General features: G+C 43.3%; 1 protein-coding gene across 2 annotated transcripts in view; it reads right to left on the bottom strand.

Annotated features, from left to right (window-relative positions):
- SERINC5 (serine incorporator 5) overlaps window positions 1-20,201 on the bottom strand; it is a 150,547-nt gene that overhangs the window by 65,217 nt on the left and 65,129 nt on the right. For both annotated transcript variants that reach the window (XR_001115402.2, XM_003261521.4), the window contains exons 3-5: window positions 6,069-6,247; window positions 5,499-5,581; window positions 3,136-3,229 (exon numbers count right to left, since the gene is read on the bottom strand). Coding sequence is in view for 1 of the 2 variants with exons in the window: in XM_003261521.4 (XP_003261569.1) it covers window positions 3,136-3,229; window positions 5,499-5,581; window positions 6,069-6,247 (356 nt within the window). In the remaining variant the exon portion in view is untranslated. The remainder of the gene's footprint in view (window positions 1-3,135; window positions 3,230-5,498; window positions 5,582-6,068; window positions 6,248-20,201) is intronic.

A 20,201-nucleotide genomic window follows, 5' to 3' on the forward strand; every position in this document is an offset into this window, starting at 1 on the left:
AAAACAAAAACAAAACAAAAAAACACACAGCAAAAAACTACCAAATTAGATAAATTTAAAGGAAAAACAGTATTAGTGAGCTTTCTAGCTCATTTCTAATTTTAGACAAACAGCTATAAACATGTTGACAATAGGGATTTTTGTTGGCATATATGCCTCAAAGCTTGGATAATAGCAACACTATTTGTTGCAGAGCTTTTAAGTCATTCTGAGTTTCTGAAAGTTTTTAAAGCAACCAAACTTTTCCAAAATGCCTGCTAAAAACATGGCATCAATAATTAGTCCCAGCAAATGGATTCAGAATGAATCAAAACAAAGTCAGACTAAAGAAGCACAAGTGTTCTCAAGGGAACATACTATTTAATGGGCAGATCAGGCACTACGGATCAAAACTTTAATATTTTACCATGAAGTTCCCTATTTGAAGTATACTTGTGAAACTTAGGATGATGAATTTATTTTCTAATATAAAAATCAAATTGAAAGCACATTCAGGCCGGGTGTGGTGGCTCACGCCTATAATCCCAGCACTTTGGGAGGCCAAGGCGGATGGATTACTGGAGGTCAGGAGTTCAAGACAAGCCTGGCCCACATGGTGAAACCCCGTCTCTACTAAAAATACAAAATTACTGGGTGTGGTGGTGTACGCCTGCAATCCCAGCTACTTGGGAGGCTGAGGCAGGAGAATCGCTTGAACCCGGGAGGCGGAAGTTGCAGTGAGCTGAGATCACACCATTGCACTCCAGCCTAGGCCAAAAAGAGCAAAACTCCATCTCAAAAAAAGAAAGAAGGCACATTCAGAATAATCATGGAAAGAGTGATATTTAATCAATTAAAATTCACTTCCAACTTATTGTATTTCTTTTGGACTACTGAGAAAATAGGGTCCCATACAATTATAGTCACCCATTTGGCTTATCTTTAAGCAAACTCCAGGCGGGGCGCGGTGGCTCACGTCTGCAATCCCAGCACTTTGGGAAGCCAAGGCGGGTGCATCACGAGGTCAGGGGTTCGAGACCATCCTGGCCAACATGATGAAACCTGTCTCTATTAAAAATACAAAAATTAGCCGGGTGTGGTGGCGGGCGCCTGTAATCCCAGCTACCTGGGAGGCTGAGGCAGGAGAATGGCTTGAACCCAGGAGGTGGAGGTTGCAGTGAGCCGAGATCGCGCCACTGCACTCCAGCCTGGGCGACAGAGCGAGACTCCATCTCAAAAAAAAAAAAAAAAAAAAAACTCTGCTGCCTCGAAACAAGATCTAGTGGAGACCACAACATAAATTACTGGATCTCATGGATAACTCAAAATGCAGACACTGTACAATAACTGATACAACAGCACAACTCAAACACAGAAATCTGTATAATTATAGAGATTAGGACTTTTTTAAAACATAGCAAAACATATCTATAGGGCTACTTGTATGACTATTCAGTGTTCTGTAAACCATTTGAAAATTGTTCATATTTGGCCATGCTTAATCCAATATTTACCAAAGAGTAAAATGACTAACTCTATCTTTTCACTTATGCATCCCAACAACAGCTGTATCTCATGATTTGATCCTTAAAACCAAAAGAAAACAACAACTACCAAGTTGAACAACATATTCAGAATAAAAAGTACTGAGAGTATTTGGACAGTGTATTTTGTTTTGTCCATGGTAAAAGTAAACCACATTCACATGGCAATTAGGATTTTAAAAATTTGAGTATAAAATAAAATGATTCCTGTAAAACATGCAAAATAACAAAAGCCTTATTGGGTACAACAGGCAGCTGTTTTTATTCATATTTTATAAGTAAAGAAAGTTAGGGCTGGGGGCAGTGGCTCATGCCTGTAATCCTAACACTCTGGCAGGCCGAGGCAAGTGGATCACCTGAGGTCAGGAGTTCGAGATCAGCCTGACCAATATGATGAAACCCCATCTCTACTAAAAATACAAAAATTAGCCAGGTGTGGTGGCATGTGCCTGTAATCCCAGCTACTTGGGAGGCTGACACAGGAGAATCGCTTGAACCCAGGAGGCGGAGGTTGTAGTAAGCTGAGATCATGCCATTGCACTCCAACCTGGGCAACAAGAGCAAAACTCCATCTCAAAAAAAGAAAAAAAAAAAGAAAGAAAGTTAGGCAGAAGGCACCTAAGTGCTTTGTCCAGAATCACAAAGAGGGTCAATTTCATCTTAGAACTCAAGGGCTGGACCCTTCTGAAGTTGTCATTTTCTCAGTGTGGCTTAGCAAGAAATAAAACTAGCTATTAATAGCTGGGCATCTCCCACTTGGCCCAGGATATGAACTCAACTTCCAAGGCACTTAGAAAGAGTCTACCTTTTTCAAAGACAGGATGGCTTTCTAAGGTAGCACAACATACCTTCCTAATGAAGGAGTCCTTTTTCCCCTCTTGGGAAGTTGAAAAGAAATTTAAAAAATCTTTTTTGTTGAGACAGGGTCTTGCTGTTACTCAGGGTGGAGTGCAGTGTGAACTCAGCTCACCAAAGCCTTGACCTACCAGGCTCAAGCAATCCTTCCACCTCAGCCTCCCACATAGCAGGGACTATAGGCATGTGGCACCATGCCTGGCTAATTTTTTATAGAGACAAAGTCTTAGTATGTTGCCCAGGCTGGTCTCGAACTCCTGGGCTCAAGTAATCCTCCGACCTTGGCCTCCCAAAGTGCTGGAATTACAGGCATGAGCCACCATGCCTGACACAAAAATTTTTTTAAAGGAAGAAACTATTCTATCTCATACTCTACAGAAGATGAATCTCCAGCTCCAAAGTTTGAGTTTTGTGTTCACTTTTTAATTTTGCTTTTAATTTCACGAGGATGGGAGGCTAAGATGAAGCCTATCCAAGTTTTTAGCCACTCTCAAAACCACAGACTGACAGGTACGAGCAGGGGATTGAGTGTGGCTACTTCACACCACTGGTTGACTCAGAGCCCAAACAAGGGAGTAGGGGCAGGGGGTCAAAAAGTGAGAAGTAAGTGAAGGAGAGGAGTAAATGAAGAGGTACAAAAAAGCAGGTATAAAGGGAGACAAAGCTGCAAATCCCTAGCAATGCAATTGAGTACAGCCTTGATCAAAACTGGGCAGTTTCTGTGAGTCAATGGGAAGCTTTCCATAAAGGCACACACCAGTTCTTGTTCCACTTATGTGCAAACTCCACGAGCAGGAGGAGCTGGATGCCAATGAAGAGGAAGCCTCCGACGGCTCCCACATAGCGCCAGGCTGCAAAACACCATGAAGAACACAATGAGGCAACCTTTTGTTGTATTTCGCTCAAAAGAGAATAACCACAGCTAATTTTACTAGATGATAAGTGTACCTAACACATTTAATTCCCACACAACCATAGAAGATATGTATTACTATTATAAATGCCACTTACTTTACAGAAGAGAAAAATTGAGAATCTATGTAGGTTGACAACATCTCAGTCAATAAATGGTATAGTTGGGATCTGAACATAGGCAGTCTGACCCTGAAATATCCAAGCTTATCCTCCACACTGTATCTGCCAGATACCCTAATAGATGCCCTAATTCATAAAATCCACAATGACCCACAACTTAAAAGCAAACACATATTGCCAGGAAAATCAAAGGTTCAAATTTTATTGGGTAAAAAGTCAACAATGACTAGTAAGAAAACAAGGTTCAGACAGGGGAAAAGGACTCGGCTCGACTTCTGGCTCTGCCACAAAGATGCTATAACATTGAATAAGTCACATCACGTGGGTTCCAGTTTGTCTATAAAAATCACTCAGCTGGGGCTGGGCATGGTGGCTCATGCCTGCAATCCTAGCACTTTGGGAGGCTGAGGCAGGCGGATCACTTGAGGTCAGGAGTTGGAAACCAGCCTGGCCTACATGGTGAAACCCTGACTCTACTAAAAAAAAAAAAAAATTTCCAGGCATAGTGGCGGATGCCTGTAATCCCATCTACTCAGGAGGCTGAGGCAGGAGAATCGCTTGAACCTGCGAGGTGGAGGTGGCAGTGAGCTGAGATTGTACCACTGCACTCCAGCCTGGGCGATGGAGCAAGACTTGGTCTCAAAAACAAAACACCAAAAAAAAAAATGACTGAGCTTGGCGGGGCGCAGTGGCTCACGCCTGTAAATCCCAGCACTTTGGGAGGCCAAGGGGGGCAGATCACAAGGTCAGGAGTTCGAGACCAGACTGGCGAATATGGTGAAACCCCGTCTCTACTAAAAATACAAAAATTAGCCAGGCGTGGTGGTGCATGCCTGTAGTCCCAGCTACTCGGGAGGCTGAGGCAGAAGAATTGCTTGAACCCGCGAGGCGGAGGCTGCAGTGAGGCGAGATCGCGCCACTGCACTCTAACCTGGGCAATAGAGCTAGGCTCCGTCGCGAAAAAAAAAAAAAAAAAGACTAAGCTGGACCAAAGGGTTTCTAGGTCTCTTCTGCCTCCAAATATACATTCTAATACATAAGAGGATCTCTGTAGAGAATTTTAAAACTTTTAACAGTATTTTAGGTAACAGCGAGACTTAGGGAGTATATGAAAAACAAGTACGACCTTAAACAACTAGCTCGGCCCTGATACATAACTATATAAAGGATTATGGCTGTTCCTTATAAACTACACAATCTAAATGTTTAGTTGAGTTTTGTTTTTGAGACAAAGTCTCACTCTGTCGCCCAGGCTGGAGTACAGTGGTGCAATCTCGGCTCACTGCAACCTCTGCCTCCCAGGTTCAAGCAATTCTCATGTCTCAGCCTAATGAGTAGCTGGGATTACAGGCACACACCACCATGCCTGGCTAATTTTTATACTTTTTAGTAGAGATGAGGTTTTGCCATGTTGGCCAGGCTGGTCTCAAACTCCTGGCCTCAAGTGATCCACCCGCCTCAGCCTCCCAAAGTGCTAGGATTACAGGTGTGAGCTACCACGCCCAGCCTAAATGTTTTTAATACCTTACTTAGGAAAGTGAATCCATTTGGGTTGAACAAAATGCTCTGAACCACTGAAATTCAGGTTTTTCCCTCGGCGCATATGAAAAAGGGCCCCTGTTTCAGCTGTGATTAAAGGCTTCATATTAATGAATTAAAGCAGGTTCTAACAATAAAGAATATAATTCAATGCTACAGAGCGTCACATAAGGTAAGTTTAAAAACAGACTGAAAGATGCTTTTCCTGTCCCACTATCACTGCAACAGACATTTAGCTGCTGACAGCCCTGTGCTCCCTGTTGCTGGGTTTTCTGTGCAGTGCTTGGAAAGAACAAGGTCTCCTAGGCCAGCCGAGTATCAAAGTCCTCTTACACCCTGCCTGGAAGTGGGATGTGGTGGTGAGAAGAGGGGAGGTAGATAGGCAATGGTGGAAAAAGTATGGGCAGGTACGTCAGGAATTTCTTTCGAAGCCAAAGGAAAATCAGTAATTCAAACTATCAGAGGTACTTTGGACTGCGCTTCTGAGCAATTTGACAAAATGAGTAAAAACAAAATAAATAGGTACCCAAAATACCCCATTAGTACCGTTCAGAAAGGTGTCCTGATCTGGAATGAAGAAAGCTCCTGAGCACATGGCCCCCAACAGCAGAAGTTTAAAGAACCAAAAGCTAGAAGGCGGGGGGAAAAAAGAGGAAATGTATTTAAATGACATTCAAGAAGGACAAAGGACCTCTTAGAAGGTAGAGCATGTCAATCCATGATTCTGCCATTGGCCAATGTTCTCTCCTAATCGAGGGGAAGTAATTAGGTGACTTGAAGAATGCTTTTTCCCATAATTAGACAGACTCAGTGCAGCCTCCAATTGTGCAAAACACCATTTCATTGCAGGGGTGGAAAGGACCTGGGGGAAGGTCTTGGAACAAGAAATAAACTCTTTGTCTTGAGTAAATTTCGCATCATGGTACCAGGCGTTACAAATAAGATTCTACCTTTGAGGCAACCATGTGGGTAAGTATCAATTCCACCTTCCCCTAAATCAACAATTTCAACTAGAAGAAGAGCAGTCACAGTGTCTGGTGGGCAGATGGGATCCTGGACTACTGTTCTCAACAGCAGAAAGGAGAAAGCAATCCCCAAGAAGACTAAAATACTTACCCATTGTGAATATGAGCTCTACAACTTTTGCTGTTGTTGATTTTCAAGGTCAGTAGACAGAAGATAAAGAAGAAACAAGCCATTCCAAAACAGACTCTATACACGGCAGAATATCCCACCAGCTTCTCACAGGTGTCACCAGCTTTAATGCCTTTACACATATCTTCAAAAAAAGGAATCTGAGGAGAAAGTTTAGAAAAGTCATCTGTTACAACTGAGTGAGAGGGGGGACTGTCATGGAGTGTTCGTGCAGCCAACCACAACATCCACTGTGGAAATGGATCGTGTGCATAAAGAGATTGAGGATGTATCTTCTAAAAGAGATATTTTTCTAATTTTCTCTGAATCTTTTTTAAAGATACAGTGATCATAAAGTAACACTCAGCCTTTACTTGCCCCAAATGACTTCTGAAATCCAACATCAGATTTTTTTTTTTTTGGAGACGGAGTCTCGCTCTGTCGCCCAGGCTGGAGTGCAGTGGCGCTATCTCGGCTCACTGCAAGCTCCGCCTCCCGGGTTCACGCCATTCTCCTGCCTCAGCCTCTCCGAGTAGCTGGGACTACAGGCACCTGCCACCACGCCCGGCTAATTTTTTGTATTTTTAGTAGAGACGGGGTTTCACCATGGTCTCGATCTCCTGACCTCGTGATCTGCCCGCCTCGGCCTCCCAAAGTGCTGGGATTACAAGCGTGAGCCACCGTGCCCGGCCCAACATCAGATTTTACAAAAATTACCTTTTTTAAACCACCCCCGCCCCCCTCGACACTTCCACCCGCCCATCCCCCGCCCCCCTGACCCCAAGACAAGGTCTCTCTGGCTCTGTTGCCCGGCCTAGAGTTTAGTGGCACAATCACAACTCACTGCAGCCTCGATCTTCCAGGCTCAGGTAATCCTCCTGCCTCAGCCTCCCAATTAGCTGGGACTACAGGCATGCACCACCATGCCCAGCTAATTTTTGTATTGTTGAGATGGGGTTTTGTCATGTTACCCATACTGGTCTTAAACTCCTGAGCTCAAGCAATCCACCTGTCTTGGCATCCCAAAGTGCTGGGATTATAATAGGTATGAACCACTGCACCTGGCCTAAAATCCCATTTCAATACATGGATATATTTTTGTAGATATGTATACATATCTACAAATAAAAAATCAGAGACTTCTTTTACTATCCACCAAAAATGTCACTCCTCTCCCTCAGAAGAGTAAACAATTTGGTGGGTAAAGTATTTGTATTAATTCACGTAGATAAATGTGTGTGTATACATATATACAACACACCCACATATACATATACATACTGAACACACATACACTCATATTGTACTATGCATATAATAAATATATTAAAATAGCTTTTTAAAATAAAAGATTGTATGTAATGTTCTACAATATTTTTTCCCAAATAACAATAAGCTGGGCCAGACACAGTGGCTCATGCCTGTAATCCCAGCATTTTGGGAGGCCGAGGTGGGTGGATCACCTGAGGTCGGGAGTTTGAGACCAGCCTGGCCAACATGGTGAAACCCCATCTCTACTAAAAATACAACAATTAGCCCGGCGTGGTGGTTCGTGCCTGTAATCCCAGCTACTAGGGAGGCTGAAGCAGGAGAACTGCTTGAACCTGGGAGGCAGAGGTTGCAGCGAGCCAAGATCGCGCCACTGCACTCCAGCCTGGGCAACAGAGACTCCGTCCCAAAAAAAGAGAACAAAAATAAACAAGCCATGAAGAGTCTTTCTCTATTAATACACAAAATCCCATCACATTCTTTTTCATCACTATCTTATATTGTAAAAAGGCTTGATCAAAATCAATAACCATTCTCACACTGATCTTAATTTTTTGTTGGGGAGTTTTTAAATTTTATTTTTTGTGCTTGTTTTTTATTATCACAAACACTGATTCAATAAATACTGCTGTTCATGCCTCACTGCACCTGTGCCATTATTTATGTAGGACAGACACCTGAGCTAGAAATGGAATTAGTGGGTCAAGTAGTCAGGTTGAATGTCCCTTATCCAAAATGCTTGAGACCAGAAGTCTTTCAGAATTTGGAATATTTACACTGTATTACTGGCTAAGGTTCCCGAATCCAAAAAAATCCAGAATGCTTCAGTGAGCATTGCGCCTTTGAGTATCATGTTGGCAGTTTAAAAGTTTCAAATTTTAGGGTATTTCACATTTCAGATGTTTGGATTAGGAATATTCAACCCGTATCCACATTTTTAAACTTCAAGATAAAAGTTAAATCATACTTTCAAAGGCTGTACCCAATTTACACCCTACCAGTAATATCTGAGATTGCACATTTCCCAACTTGGACATCTAATTTAAAGGCAAAAACCCAATATCCTGTTTTAATGTACATCTTCCTTATTACTAGTGAGATTCAGCATCTTTTCTCAAGTTTATGGCCATCTGTTTTTCTCTCTGAATTGGCCGTTAATTGGGTATTTTCTTGATCCACTGGAGCTCTTTATTAATGGGTCTTAATCTTCTGATAAATGTTGACAATAGTTTATTCTAGCCAAATTGGAAGGCTTCCATGTGAAATAATCACTTTCATTATCAGAATAATTAAAATCGTACACAATGAGAACAAGCAGCACATTCCTAGTAATGTCATAAAATAAGGATTTGGTCAGTCATAAAAACTTGCTTCTTATCAACATCAAAGTTGAACACTCTTCTGAACAGAAAATAAATCACACTATAATTATTATTCATAAGAAAAATAAAGTATCACAGAGAAAAAATAGCACAAAACTGAAGGTAAAAGTAAAGTGTGATAAAGAAGATAATTTACAGTTTCTTCTCCAGAAAAGATACTGAAGAAACAATAATATCTGTGGCTATCAAGATTTCCATAAACAAATGTCAACCCAAATGAGAGACTGAGGCAAGAGTCTCAATGGGGAATAATTAAGCCAGAGCTTGAGGGGCTGCTGAGAAACACACAAATCACAGAATCCTCTGTGGCTGGTGCTACCAAAGAGGATGCAGAAGGCTCAGTATTTACCCATTTCTTTACAGGGGAGAAGGCATGCAGGAAAAGGGGGCAGGTGGTGAGGCAAACGCGACATTCTCGAGATTTTAACCAGTGCCCAGTAAACTCCACTATACAAGAGATATGATAACCATTCAAAAAAGGAGTAAAGGAAGAGTTAATTATGTAGTCTCAGGGTAGGCAGAGAAAGACTGCTCTCCTGTCTTTGTTCTGCCCCTGGGAAGATAAGCTCGTAATGGGCATTGTCAGTGTGAAATGTAACAGACTGCAGTTCCATGGACAGGGAGATAGACTTAGGTTGCAGACCTAAAGTTACAGCTGATATGTCCTTTTTTATGGGAAGATACACATCTTGAAAAATGTTTAGGGGCCAGCAGAGAATTTACTCATGAGCAATTTGAGGCCAGTCATCCGGGATGCACCGAGGCCTTCTGCCTTCTCCAGGGGTGTGGCTAATGCATAGCAATTTGACACAAGGTTGGGAAGTCACAGCTATCTACTGGGTCGGGGGGCAAGGTGCCAGGGGACAGCAGCAGTGTCGTGTGACTGTCTCTCCAGTCTTAAGTTTCTCTTTGGCATAAAGAGTTTGGGCAGTCCTGAGAGGGTTTATTTTCCTTTACGGAAAAAACAAAGAGTTCCATTTTTCTTCCCACTCCTTTTTGAGACAGGGACTCACTCTGTACCAGGCTGGAGTGCAGTGGCACAATCTCGGCTCACTGCAACCTTCGCCTCCAGGGCTCAAGCCATCCTCCTACCTCAGCCTCCTGAGTAGCTAGGACTACAGGCATGTGCCACCAAGCTTAGCTAATTTTGTGTGTGTGTGTGTGGTGTGTGTGTGTGTGTGTGTGTGTGTGTGTCTAGAGTTGGTGTTTCACCATGTTGACCAGACTGGTCTCGAATTCCTAGACTCAAGCAATCCACCTGCCTCAGCCTCCCAAAGTGCTGGGATTACAGGTGTCAGCCACTGTACCTGGCCAGCTCCATTTTCATGAAGACATGTGAAAGACTTCATGAGGAAATAGCCAACATTACATTTTGTTTTCAGCAAATTCCTAAAACTGTACATTTTTTATGACTTTTTTTTACGCCATTTTGTCACAATAGAGACAAGATGTTTTGCTTGATAAAGACTGCACCCAACCAGATAAGTAGATAAACAAGAACGGTCTTCAACTATCAGTCCTCACTGGCGGACTCTGTGGCCATAAAAAGGGTAGGTACCGTTGTAACTCATGACAAGCACCTGGTATCTGCCCCTGAAGGCTCCGCCCACATCAAAGACTGTTTCTTGCACGACCAACCAGATTGACCAGCCCAGACCAGGAAAATTCTTTTCTTCTTTGTTGCTCTCCCTGGACTAGTTCATTAACCCTTTTCCTATTCCCTTTCTCTTAATGTTAAATGTTATTTTGTTTGTTGTGCAATGTTTAATCAATAACATTTATATATTGACAGAGTATACGATTGTGTATGGTTTGCAATACTGACTGGCTGGTGCAGAGGCTGGAACCTGTGTGCCTGCAGATCTAATGAGTGGATGAGAAGTACTAAGAAGAATTGCCTCCCTGGGAACTCCACATAGCTGGTGGCTTTTGTAATTGAAATAGCATCAATAGAAGTCCAACATTATGGAAAGACACAAATGTTCGTGGACCTGGTTACCTCTGACCTTGGCGTCACTCACAAAAACCAAGATATGCCACCCTAAAATATTCTTCTTTGCATATTTCAAGCTCGTTATTCTGAGAAGCTGAAGACACAGGAGTAGCTCTGCAAAGCTGCTGTTTCATACAAAAAATTTACATCTATAGAGGAAATCTACATTAGTAAAGTGTATCAGATGTTTATTCACCATACATTTCTTCCCCTCACCCTCCCACTACGTGTTGCCAGCAACTCCCAGAGGCCCCAAGCCCCTATTCCTCTCTGTAGCTCAAGATGCTATAAGCTTCTGTCATCTGACCCCCCCCCCTTTTTTTTTTTTTAATTGAGACAAAGTCTCACTCTGTTGCCCAGGCTGGAGTGCAGTGGCACAATTTCGCCTCACTGCAACCTCTGCCTCCCAGGTTCAAGTGATTCTCCTGCCTCAGCCTCCCGAGTAGCTGGGATTACAGGCGTCTGCCACCAAGCCTGGCTAATTTTTGTATTTTCAGTAGAGATGGGGTTTCACCATGTTGGCCAGGATGGTCTTGAACTCTTGGCCTCAAATGATCCGCCCGCCTCGGCCTCCCAAAATCCTGGGATTACAGGCATGAGCCACCACGCCCAGCCTATCTGACCCTTTTTAAAATTTCTCCTGTAATTGGTCTTATGTCAATTTAATTTGCTTCCCAGAGAAAGAACCTAGAAGACTGGAAGGAAGCCATTTTTCCCTTCCGTACAAAGGCAAGGTCTTGCTGGGAAGGGCCAGGTGCATGCCAGGCTTAGCAGTCGGGCCCCCATCCTGTAAGCAAGGGAAAAGCACTACTGAAGCTAGAACACCTTTGGCTACAAAGTGGAAGACGTGGTGAAAGGGTACAGACTTAAGGCAAGGGGACAAGTTTGAAGGCCACTGCGAACAGGTGAAGAAGGTAACCCCAGGCAGAGAAACCAGAGATTCTGCAGGTAGAGCTCACAATTGGCAGGACAGCATAGATGACAAGAATGAACCAGAAGAATCAGATAAAGCTCTTGTTTTCTTCTTCTTTCTTTTTTTTTTTTATGGCATTGCTGTTTGGGGTGGAGGGAGGAGTACAACGGGCAGGGGACAGACAGCAGAAGTGAAGAACAGAGCAGGGGTTTGCTCTTTAACACCTTAGGGCATCACCAAGGGGCATCCCAGCGAGAACAGTCTGGTCTGGAAATTGCTTTAGAACAGCAATTGGGGCTGGATACAGGAAGCACTCGCAGGCGGGTAATGAGAAGTCGGTCACACAGGTGCTTTCTGGAGGAACCTGAATTTTTAGCTGTGTTTAAACGTGAGTGATGAAACAGCATGGTTAAAATTTTCAGGTGCTGAAATATGGTAGGGGACACACACAAAATGAACGTTTCAGCGAGTCTAACCCAAAACAAAAGTTACACGTGTATGAGTAGTGCCAATAACGAGGAGGTAATATTACTTTGAATCTGTAAAAGCTACATTCACGGAGAAGCCATACCACTTCATTCATTAGGCTGTTTCATTTACACAGGATTTATTGCTCTAAAACATTCCTTAAATTATTTTCTTCCCCACCTTCTCTCTTCCACTCCATCAGCAACTCTAATTCCTGAACCACATCTTCCCTATAACACATGCACATTAGCACCTCTTTCATCTACACCAGCCCATCTTTCACCTTTAGACCTTCTCTACCTCCCTACCTCTCTCTTTTTTCTTCCTCCAAAATCCATTTCAAGGAGAATGCTAACAGCAGCAGGCTGAGCCACCATCCCCAACAAATCCCCTCCCTTGTTTGCTTACTCCAGAATCTGGAATGTGGCCATCAAAGGGTGAGTACATTGGCACTGTATATTTATCAAAAACAGGTAAACAACCCCCCTGCTCCAAATCCTAACCAAGACCTCCTTTATACTGTGGGTGACTTAGCACATTTAGTTTTCAGTATGTGGTGAGTATTTTTGGGCAAAGAACCTCCAAGGTGAACAAGCTAGCAGGATTCTGGCAAGGGGAATTTGCTCCGATTAAATATTTGCTGTTCCAAAGTCCACCCCACTTTTGGAAAAAGAAAAAATACATCACATACAAATTCCACACCACAGGGTGAAGGGGACGTGCCTGCTAAGGGTGTTACCTCTTAAGTCTGGCTCTGGGCACCCAAAGACGGGGCACTTAAGCCAGGCTCACACACTGTATGTTGTTTCTTTTTTTTTTTTTCTTTTTTTTTTTTTTTTTTTTTTTTTTTAAGGCGGAGTCTTGCTCTGCTGCCCAGGCTGGAGTGCAGTGGCACAATCTCAGTTCACTGCAACCTCTGCTTCCCGGGTTCAAGCGATTGTCTCAGCCTCCCAAGTAGCTGGGATTACAGGCACACACCACTATGCCCGGCTAATTTTTGTATTTTTAGTAGATGGGGTTTTGTCATGTTGGCCAGGCTGGTTTCAAACTCCTAACCTCAGGTGATCTGCCTGCCTCAGCCTCCCAAAGTGCAGGGATTACACACATGAGCCACCGCACGCAGCCTGTATGTTCTTTCTATACAGATGCCTGAGAGCGAAGCGTTTCCCTCCAACCCTCAAAGCAACCAAACTCAAAGCCACAAACTATCAAGTAAGAATAAACAGCTCATAAGACTTCCAATCCTAACTCCATTGCTAACTTGAGCTAGCTACACACATATAGACACTGAGCCTCAATTGTGCCATCTGTAAAATGAAACAATACCGACACCCATTTCATGGAGTTGCCTGAGAATTACATCAGATAACACCTGTGAAGTGCTTACCACGGTTCCTAACTCAGAGTAGTCATTAAGTTAACTTCTTTAATTCTAAAGCACTATTATGTTATATAAAAATAATTTCGGGGAAAAGACTCAGGTACATTACATGATCCACAAACTAATGCATTCCGATTTAAACATGGTGTGAAACTGAACATCTTAGAACCCAGTAGATGCTCTATTCACTTTACCAAAGGATCTACTACCTTTGGATTGAAAGATTAACTTTCTTTTTTTGAAAAAAAAAAAAAAAAAAAAGACGGAGTTTCACTCTTGTCACACAGGCTGGAGTGCAGCGGTGCGATCTCAGCTCGCTGCAACATCTGCCTCCCAGGTTCAAGTGATTCTCCTGCCTCAGCCTCCCGAGTAGCTGGGACTACAGGCGCCTGCCACCATGCCCGGCTAACTTTTTGTATTTTTAGTAGATATGGGGTTTCACTATGTTGGCCAGGCTGGTCTCAAACTCCTGACCTCAGGTGATCCACCCGCCTCAGCGCCCCTAAAGTGTTGGGATTACAGGCGTGAGCCACTGCGCCCGACCTGTCAGTAAGGTGAATCTTTCCTTGGTACATTTATATTAGAACTGAGGTCCAAAAAATAGCACTCACTACTTGTCCTTCAGAGACCTAGCCACCATCCAGAAGAAAGCATTCTGAACTCACAAATTAGGAAAAAACATTTCCAAAACATGAAAATAAGTAATAAACTCAACAAGATGCAAGCGAGAAGAAAATTCACGTAATCTTGTTTACACAGGAGAGATGCTAGCTATGTCCCTAAGACAACTTCAATCCCAGGCAAATAAACAACAAAAAAGCTACAGGAAGATCTACAGGTCTAATTGGCCAGGGGCCCAGATGCTACAAACATAGAAAACATGTATAAGTTTTGGGAGTGGCTTCTTAAGAAATGGAGAAGAAGTAGGTGAAAGTTGTAGTTGTGTAATAGTGTTACTTGAGATTAGAAAATGCAATATTAGGCCGGGCGCACTGGCTCACGTATGTAATCCCAGCATTTGGGGAGGCCAAGGCGGGTGGACTGCCTGAGGTCAGGAGTTCAAGACCAGCCTGGCTAACATGGTGAAACTCCATCTCTACTTAAAATACCTAAAAATACAAAAATTAGCCGGGTGTGGTGGCACATGTCTGTAGTCCCAGCTACTCGGGAGGCTAAGGCAGGAGAATAGCTTGAACCCAGAAGGAAGAGGTTGCAGTGAGCTGAGATCTCCCCACTGCACTCCAGCTTGGGCGACAGAGCAAGACTCCATCTCAAAAAAAAGAAAAAAGAAAATGCAATATTAGCAAAGCTAATTATTCTTACATTTCATTATATTAATATCAAATTTCAAAGAAAGCTTTGGGCAGCTCAGCATGAGGGATAAATTAAGTTCACAAAAACTAGAAGAACTAGATTTGCAAGTTCTGTTTAATATCCCTCACTTGAAAATGCATTTCAGAACCTAGAACGTCTCCCAGTCTGCCTCTCCCTTTTCTGATATTCCACTCATCTTCAAACTTTCCAGGATAGTTTGTTTTTCTCCATGAAGTACTTCCAGGGTCCACCACACTGATGACTTCCTGTTATTGGCCAGTGGACAACAGCCATGAATGGGAAACACTAAAATCAGCTTCCCTCTTTCCTTACACAGCCTCTTGGCAACCAAAGCTCATTTCTTAGTAAGTGATTGCCTTTGAGGCCCTTTGGGGGAACTGGGGCTATGTAATAAACAATAACAACAATCAGTACTGGCTTCTCTTTTCTTTGGGTTATCTGAGCATTTTTAATAGAAAAATCTACATTGTATCATTATTAAAAGCCAAAAGAAGAATGAAAATTAATCTCAAAAAGCATGCAAAGACTGAGACTGCGAGTTCACAGCTCCTCCTCCACCATGAATATTTTGTCAGAATCAAAGAGTCACAGATAGGATTAAGCAGCCAGAAAGCAACTCTAAGCAAACTGTTACACAATAAGCTCCAAAGGAGACAACTCAGAGAAAACTGACTAATTAATTAATATGGGAAGAAGGGCTCTTCCACAGATGCAGAACAGGATTCAACTCATTTCAATCTCCATTGAGAGAATTGGGTAAAACTAAAGGCAGAAGGCTGGGCGCGGTGGCTCACGCCCATAATCCTAGCACTTTGGGAGACCGAGGCAGATGGATCATGAGGTCAGGAGTTCAAGACCAGCCTGGCCAAGATGGTGAAACCCCATCTCTGCTACAAAATACAAAAATTAGCCAGGCGTGGTGGTGGGCACCTGTAATCCCAGCTACTCGGGAGGGCTGAGGCAGGAGAATCGCTTGAACCCGGGAGGCGGAGTTTGCAGTGCACCGAGATTGCACCACTGCACTCTAGCCTGGGGTACAGAGCAAGACTCCATCTCAAAAAAAAAGAAATCTAACTGCAAAGGGTTATTCTCAATTTTATTTGCACTTATATAAGCAAAACAATTATTATTTTTACTGCCAAAATGTGTAAGTTACAATAAAAATACTAATAACCCAGTGTCCTCGCCCATCAATGCCTCAATTCTAACTTGATTGCTTCCCTAGAGGTGCCACTGTCCCCAGGTGTGAGTGGATCTTTCTAGACCCTTTGCTGTGCCATTATTCTACATTCATTATGTCTTGGAGGTTGCTGTATGTTTAACAGATAAATCTATTTGCATCTTCTTACATACTTTTTTTTTTTTTTTTTTTTTTTTTTTTTGAGACGGAGTCTTTCTCTGTCACCCAGGCTGGAGTGCAGTGGCGCGATCTCGGCTCACTGCAAGCTCCGCCTCCCGGGTTCACGCCATTCTCATGCCTCAGCCTCTCCGAGTAGCTGGGACTACAGGCGCCCGCCACCACGCCCGGCTAATTTTTTGTATTTTTAGTAGAGACGGGATTTCACCATGGTCTCGATCTCCTGACCTCGTGATCCGCCCGCCTCGGCCTCCCAAAGTGCTGGGATTACAGGCTTGAGCCACCGCGCCCGGCCATCTTCTTACATACTACATAGAATTCTAGGCTGGGCCCAGTGGCCCACACCTGTAATCTGAGCGCTTTGAGAGGCCAAGGCAGGAGGATCACTTGAGCCCCGGAGTTCAAGACCAGCCTGGGCAGCACAGTGAGAGACCCCATCTCTACAAAAAGTAAAAAAATTAGCCAGGCATAGTGGTGCACGCCTGTAGTCCCAGTTACTCGGGAAGCTGGGGTAGGAGGATCTCTTGAGCCCAAGAGTTCAGGAGACTGAGGTGGGAGGATCACTTCAGCCCAGAAGGTTGAGGCTGCAGTAAGCCATGATCGTGCCACTGCACTGTAGCCTAGGCAACACAGCAAAACCCTGTCCCAGAAAAATAAATAAAAATTTAGAATTCTACAACCTGATTGACTCTAATTTAGTTTGTTATCCTGCTGGTAGGCATTTAGTTTTTTTCTGATTTTTTTTTTCACTATTACAAATAATGTACAATGGATATCATCCTTATTATGTGTATCTCTCTGTTCACATGTAAAGTGTTGAGAAGGACAGAAGCTAAAGTCAGCTTTATGACAGAAGTCATAAAGTTAGTACATTTAAAATTTGAACGGATACTGCCAAATTCTCCATAAGAAGGGTTGTGGAAACTCTGGAATTAGGGGTAATAGAGCAGAAGAGAGGAGTGGAGGTGCCGGCAAGAGAGGCAGAGCCGGGGACACACCATCTCTCAGCCACATACTCCTGTGCTGCCCTGGCAGGGTCAACATGTCAATCTTCCAGATTTCTGAGGGTCTTTGTTAGCACTGTCCCTAAAGCTGGGAAGAGAGTGAATAGGACCCTCTGAGCCAAAGACACAAATCTATTTCTAACTCAAGACAAAACCACAGCTACGGAGGTCTGAACTTTGGTTTCGGCTAGAAAATATGGCTATGGCCCCACACAGAATACAGGGTCTAACAGAAGACACTGTGCTGCCCTGAGGTGAACACGGCTGATGGAAAGATATCTCTTCAACATAGAAATGTGAAATTTCTATAAACAGAGGACTAAATGCTGAAACACGCAGGTCTTTCTAGTCTAACCATTTAGAGAAAACACATGCTTACAGTGTAAGTGAGCCTCAAATCTGCCAGTTTCTTTTTTTTCTTTTCTTTTAATAGAGAAGGGGTTTTGCTCTGTCCCTCAGGCTGGAGTGCAGTGGCACAATCATAGCTCACTGTAGCCTCAAACTCCTGGACTCAAGCAATCCTCCCACTTCAGCCTTCCCAGAAGCTGGGACTAGAGGTGCATGCCAACACATCTGCTACTTTTTTACTTTTTGTAGAGACAGGGTCTTAACTATGTTGCACAGGCTGGTCTCAAATTCCTGGCCTCAAGATCCTTCCACTGCAGCATCCCCACAGACTGCTGGGATTATAGGTGGGAGCCACCTCACTCAGCCAAACTTAGCTTGCTTTCTTCTTAAATGTGTGGACCTGGAACGCAGTGGTGATACATTATTTGCAAGTTCAACTATTTACATAACTGTCTTCTGTACTTTTTTTTTTTTTTTTTTTTTTTGAGACAGGGTCTCGCTCTGTCACCCAGGCTAGAGTGCAATGGCACAATCTCGGCTCACTGCAACCTCCACCTCCCTGGCTCAAGCAATCCTCCCACCTCAGCCTCATGAGTGGCTGGGACTACAGGTGCACACCACGACACCTGACTAATTTTTGTATTTTTTGTAGAGACGGGGTTTCGTCATGTTGCCCAGGCTGGTCTCGAACTCTTGGCTCAAGTGATCCTCCCATCTTGGTCTGCCAAAGTGCTGGGATTACAGACATAAGCATATCATTTGTAAAAATCCAGTGAATTTAGAGTTTGCATGTATAATCTTCATTCCATACTATATGTTACATGACATAATTATACACACGTATTACAGCATAGAGTTTTGATCATCCATGCACTCACTCCCAACTACTATGTGCAGGTATCACTCTAAACTAGGGGGATATGAGCTGTGAATAAAACAGGTTAAAAGTTCATGCTAAAAACAGCTAACGTTCTACTAATGAAATGCTGTATGCACAAAACTATGCTCTACTTGATGGATATTTGAAGCATTTTCATGGTTAATTCGGACTAGTCATGATGTTTGCTTTAGGCAGGACATTAGGACCTAATATTCCCCAAAAGACAGGACTCTCCACCAAACCTATAACCTCAAGATTTGCAAGCCCCATTACCTGTTCCCCAGTTCTAGTGATGGGAACCAGTACATGGCAGACATTTAAGTTTCCGGCCCCAGCATCTTTCTTATATCAGACCTGGAATTGAATGACGGTGCCCAGCAGCTGGGGAACTAGGGTGCCCAGACCCTCATTTTCTCCATCCCGGCTTCTTCCTGGATCACCAAAATGCTTGGTTTGGATTGTTAAAGTTTACAGAGAGGCCACCGTTTTTGACTCCTTCACTAGGCCCCAGCAGATCAGACCAAACCAAAATGAAGCCACTTGTACTAAGTGCCACTGAATTTGGGGGTCAGTTTTCTTTAAAAACAAAAAACAAAACAAACAAACAAAAAAAAACACTGAAAGATTCCAGTCAATGTGAGTCTATGAGGATTTCTAATAAAGAAATCCTCTCTGTTTTAACCCTTTGTTCTGTTTCTGCTTTTTTTCAAGCCTTTTCTGCCTATAAAGACACCCTCCTCTGCTCAGCTAACTGGAACAGTCGTTCTACTTCACATTCTAGAATCACAAATAAAATCCAATTCAACTTTCCAACTAAATTTGTAATTTCGTCTTTTGTCAGAATAATAAAAAGATGACTGGCTGGGCACAGTGGCTCACACCTATAATCCCAGCACTTTGGAAGTCTGAGGCAGAAGGATCGTTGCTTTGAGCCTAGGAGTTTGAGACCAGCCTGGGCAACATAGGGAGACTCCATCTCTACCAAAAAAAAAAAAAAAAAATCAAAAAATTAGCCAGGCATTGTGGTGCACATCTATGGTCCCGGTTACTCAGCAGGCTGAAGCAGGGAATCACTTGAGCCCTGGAGGTTAAACCTGCAGTGAGCCATGATCATGCCACCACATTCCAGCCTGGGCAACAGGGCAAGGCCCTGTCTCTAAAAAAAAAAAAAAAAAAGAAAGAAAGAAAAAACTGACTTTTTTTTTTTTTTTACCTGTAAACAATTTGCCATTTATTCCAAAATGCCACACAGACATAATTACTATTAAACATGTCATACTAATTTATTGCCACATTATTCTTACCTAGTCTACCCAGTATGTGGTTCATACAGCCTAGCCAGTTATCTGCAACTTAAGCAACAACTCTGGTACTCTGAGCACAATGTTTAGGCCACTGACATTTCCCTTTTGAGAGAGACGGGAGAGTAACTGCACATAACACATAGAAGACCATGGAGGGTCTAACACAGGAGTCGGCCAGCGACAGCCAGTGGGTCAAATCCAGCTAGCCTCCTGTTTATGTAAATAAAGTTTTATTGGAACATAGCCACACTGGTTGGCTGGCCATGCCATTGGCTGGCATATTGTTTTGGCTGCTTTTGCACTACAAAGGCGAGAGCTGCTACAGAGACCACAGGGCCTCCAGTGTGTACTAGCTGGCTCTTTGTAGGAAAAGTCTGCCCCACCCCTGCGCTACTAGGAAGAATAGCTGAGGAGTTGTGCCTAACTGTTAACTGCCTAAGTACAAATGCACATTTCAAAAGCAAGTGACAACTGGTGATAA

Source organism: Nomascus leucogenys, chromosome 2 (genome assembly GCF_006542625.1).
Source record: "Nomascus leucogenys isolate Asia chromosome 2, Asia_NLE_v1, whole genome shotgun sequence".
NCBI classification, from domain to species: Eukaryota; Metazoa; Chordata; class Mammalia; order Primates; family Hylobatidae; genus Nomascus; species Nomascus leucogenys.